At 48.5% G+C, this 3,887-nt stretch overlaps 1 protein-coding gene across 2 annotated transcripts; it reads right to left on the minus strand.

Moving 5' to 3' along the window:
- Positions 1 to 895: 895 nt before the first annotated feature.
- On the minus strand, positions 896 to 3,392 carry FEZF1 (FEZ family zinc finger 1). Of its 2 annotated transcripts, XM_073331696.1 has the most exons (5): positions 2,970 to 3,392; positions 2,598 to 2,819; positions 2,337 to 2,471; positions 1,950 to 2,082; positions 896 to 1,335 (listed from the first exon to the last, which is right to left on the minus strand). In XM_073331696.1, exons 1-5 carry the CDS (start codon positions 3,390 to 3,392, stop codon positions 1,037 to 1,039), a joined length of 1,212 nt encoding a protein of 403 aa, XP_073187797.1. In that variant the 3' UTR covers positions 896 to 1,036. The 2 variants fall into 2 exon arrangements, with proteins under 2 accessions (XP_073187797.1, XP_073187788.1); XM_073331687.1 differs by having other exon boundaries at positions 2,598 to 3,392.
- Between the last annotated feature and the right edge of the window lie 495 nt (positions 3,393 to 3,887).

Below are 3,887 nucleotides of genomic sequence, written 5' to 3' on the forward strand. Positions count from 1 at the left end.
TCATCCATTCTCCCACCCCGCTTTCTTTCTAGGCAACGACCGGGAGGAGCGTGCTTAGTTTTTAAGGCTGGATTGGCAGCTTCTAACAACCCGGCTTTGATAAATCCAAGCTAATTACCCCCTCTTAATTAAAGTCTTTAGCAGTTGTTTCAGTGTTTTGGCAAGAAAACAGGAGAGGTTTGCAGTCAGAAAACACCAGCGCCTAAGCTCACAGCAGAGCTGCTGATTAACACTTGGAGCATTTCAAGGACCTGGCATCAGCCACAGTTTTGATTTCCATCCATCTTCCCTTTTGCTTAAACATAAATACACACACACAGCCCCTCGCTGTTGGTATTACCTATCATCCGCCCGCCCCCAGCCTTTCCTTATCAATACATTAGGAAGCGGTATGGTGGGATCACAGCTCTTTAATAGGATCATTGGTCTGGTAGCTGAATAATGTAAATAGCTAATGCGCCCTTGATGATTCAATCATCACGCTCCAAGTATTTATTTCCACCAGGTCAACGAATTCATTTTCCACGTGCAAGAATCAAACTGAAATTCAAATCCGTACATAGTGAACCAGCTCTGGCCATAAAGATACGATATTCAGGGGAGGGGGGGGGAAGGAGGGGAGCTATCAAGAAGGGACAACCAGCGGGCACCGAAGACAGGGCAGAACCAATACATACATATACACACACACACACACATCGAAATAATTAATTGGTGCAGCATTCCCGGCTCGGATAATACAGATCCCAATAAATACAGCAGAAATTGGCTTGGCTTTTTTTTTTTTTTTAAACCATCTCTAACCCTGAGATGTTAAAAAAAGCGAGTCTTGAAAGAAAGAAAACAAAACAAAACAACCCAACAACAACAAAAAGAAGGAAACGACCAGTCCATCAATGTTAGTGGCCAAGTAGAGCGTAATACACAAAACCGCTTAACAGGTGCATGCAAAGAAGCAGGCGGATGGTTGCAACGCGGGGCTCTGGGTTGCTTTCCTCGCCAGTAGGACCGGCGGAGCTCCGGGCTCGCAGTTCCCTCACGGATGGTGCGGCTGTTGCAGCAGCGGGCCCGGCGGCTGTAGCTCCTGGTCAGGCCCCGGCTCGGCAGGGGCTCGCGGCAGTCCCAGGGCGCTGTCGTGCAGCTTGCGGACGTGCTTCTTGAGATCAAAGTTCCTGCAGAAGCCCTTGCCGCAGGTGGGGCAGGTGAAGGGCTTCTTGTCGTTGTGGGTGTGCATGTGGAAGGTCAGGTTGTACACCTGATGGAAAGCCTTGTTGCAGATATTGCACTTGAACTGCTTCTCGCCGCTGTGGGTCAGTTTGTGGTTTTTGTAATTACCTGGGAACAGACAAGTCAAGGGTCACAGACGCTACACCGGGGAGAGCGCTTTGCCCTATCCCCAAACCCCAGCTCAAGATGAAATTGTCAATTGATCGTTTTTAACTAAAACACAACTCAAACCACCCACTCACAATATTCCGGTTAGGAAATTGATTGTTAGAACCACACGGTAAAGCGCTGAATAAAACCAGATTTATAAACCACACAGAACAAGTATTGTAAAAAATTCTAAACGATAGCATGAGGATTACTAGAATCCAAGATTAATATTAAACAAAGATTCTCACACTGAGCAAAAAGATGAACAGTAACAAATTGCATTTGGGGTGGGGGAATTCAAGTAGGTTGGAAATTGCATCTTGCAATGTGAAAAAAACCCCGAAAGTTCTCTTTTTTCCACTCCTCTACAAGCTTAAATCGGACACTTCAGATACCGAGTATTCAACATAAAAAGTTGATCTCCGGGTTAAAACTGAGCCAAGGGTTTAAAATAAAATAAAATAATAATGAATAAATAATAAAGCAAGCCCTCCTGCAAATTGTTTTGATTGTTTACCTACTAGGGGTGGGATTCTGAGGAGAACAACAAGAAGGGGTTTGAGACTTTGTACCTTTTTGATGAAATCCTTTGCCACAAAATTCACAAACAAAAGGTTTGTAGCCGGCATGGATTCGGGTGTGTGTGTTTAAAGTGGAACTCCGGTTAAACGCTTTGCCGCACTGGTTACACTTGTGAGGCTTTTCCTATAAGGAAACAAAACAAAAGCAAATATTGAAGTGCTTGGCAAAGCGCTTTCCAGTGCTTGGAAATCTGTGGCTTTCTAGAGACGTGAAACCGACGCAAAGCCTGTTTAAAAAACGAACGAAAACAAAAACAAACGCCTCCCGACCAAATGACCCCGTTTTAATAGTTTTCTTTTTTCTTTTTTTTTTTTGTCGGATCGGATCAGCAAAACCAGGTGGAAATACGCAGTGCAATAGGCGTGAGAGATATTCACCTGGGTGTGTATGATCTTGTGCCGGCAGAGAGTGCTTGCTTGTCTGAAGCCCTTGCCACAAACTTTGCAAACAAAGGGTCTGGCTCCTGTGTGGACTGGCATGTGGCGAGTTAAATTATAATGTGCATTAAATACCTTGAAAGTTAAATCAGAAAAAAAAACAATTAGAATCATAAAGCAACTGGGGGGGGTGATAGTTCTAAAACGGGAGCAGACAAATGGATCGAAACTTTATGCGAGCAAAGGAAGTTAGTTACTTGCCTTCCCGCAAACTTCACACGTGAAAACTTTGGGCTTGCTGCTGGGAGAGCTCCGGCTGAACTCCGAGCTCTTGAACGCGATTTTTTCCGATAGGATCTGGGCACTTTCTTTCATGTAGTGCTGGAGCTGAGCCTGCGATAAGTCTTTAAAGGCCACTCCGGAAGGGTACTTTTCCACGGACGGGAGCACCAGTTTGTTTCTCTCCGCCAGGTACGCCTTGGGCTGCGGGTGCAAAGGCGAGCTGAGGAAATAAGAAGCCACCGGGTGGATGTTGACGCTGGACGACGGGTGACAAGGGCCGTCGCCGCGGTTGAAGTAACACAGCGCTCCCATGGCGTGGAAAGAGGAGTGGTTGACCACTCGCGGTCTCACCAGTTTGTACTGCTGCAGGGGCAGGGCGTCGCGGGAGAAATCGCCTTTTAGGCTCAGGGCACAGTTCAGTAGATCGCCGCAGCTGAAGGGGGAGGCAGAGGAGTCCAAGTGAGCCTTCCTGGCTTCCGATCCGGCCACCCCCGCTTTGGGGAGGGGGTCGTACGCCACCGGGACAAAGGGGATCATGCAGGGGATGGAGGAGTTGAGATGCAACGAGTGTTTGGGGTCTCCTTTGGGCACGGATCCTTGGAGGAAGGGCGGCACCGGAATGGACTTCGGCTCTGGAGTCCTGGCCATGATTCGCTCGATGGAGAAAGCCAGGGGTTTAGAAGTGCTGATCATGTTGCTTCGAGCAGACAGGCTCTCTCTGCCTGGAGAAGTTGCTAAGATTTTGGTCGCCGTGTGGTGGCTACTATTGTCCATGGCTGGCTTGCATTTGTTCGCCTGTCTGAGCCGCTTTGGTAGACGCCTCTTTTTTCCCCCCTCTCTCTCTCCCCACTCTCCCCCTTTTTCTGGTCACTGATCTGCAAGGAGGGAGACCAGCACCGTCGCCGCCACCAGCATCATTAGAGCCTCCGCCGGCGGAACCAGCCTTCCCGGTCCAGTGGACTCATGCCAGCCCATCACAGGTTACTTTGGCGCACCAGTGACTTAAGGACAATCGCTGCTTACTTCTATCAATAGAAAGTGTTGTGTCAATAACGCAGCCAAGATCTCGCCAATCGTTAACTTCCAAGAGGAGAAGGTAAACTAGATAATTGCTCAATTCGCTTCCAACAGTCAACAGGAAAAGTCCCCCCCATACACCCCCCCTCCCAACTCCCCTAGTAAGCGACTACTTTTCATTGGAGACGCAGTCTCCCCCTCCAGGAGAAGGAGGTGTCTCTCTCCCCCCTTCCCCCTCGCACGCCCCCTCCC

This window comes from Lepidochelys kempii, chromosome 1 (genome assembly GCF_965140285.1).
Source record: "Lepidochelys kempii isolate rLepKem1 chromosome 1, rLepKem1.hap1, whole genome shotgun sequence".
In the NCBI taxonomy this organism is placed as follows: Eukaryota; Metazoa; Chordata; order Testudines; family Cheloniidae; genus Lepidochelys; species Lepidochelys kempii.

Bases quoted from the DNA above. Each gene is read 5' to 3' on its own strand.
- FEZF1 (XM_073331687.1), bottom strand. From the start codon at position 3,392: ATGGACAATAGTAGCCACCACACGGCGACCAAAATCTTAGCAACTTCT. The intron at 2,472-2,597 runs GCAAGTAACTAA...TTAACTTTCAAG, and splicing joins CGTGTGAAGTTTGCGGGAAG to GTATTTAATGCACATTATAA. The intron at 2,083-2,336 runs GTGAATATCTCT...GTTTCCTTATAG, and splicing joins ACAAGATCATACACACCCAG to GAAAAGCCTCACAAGTGTAA.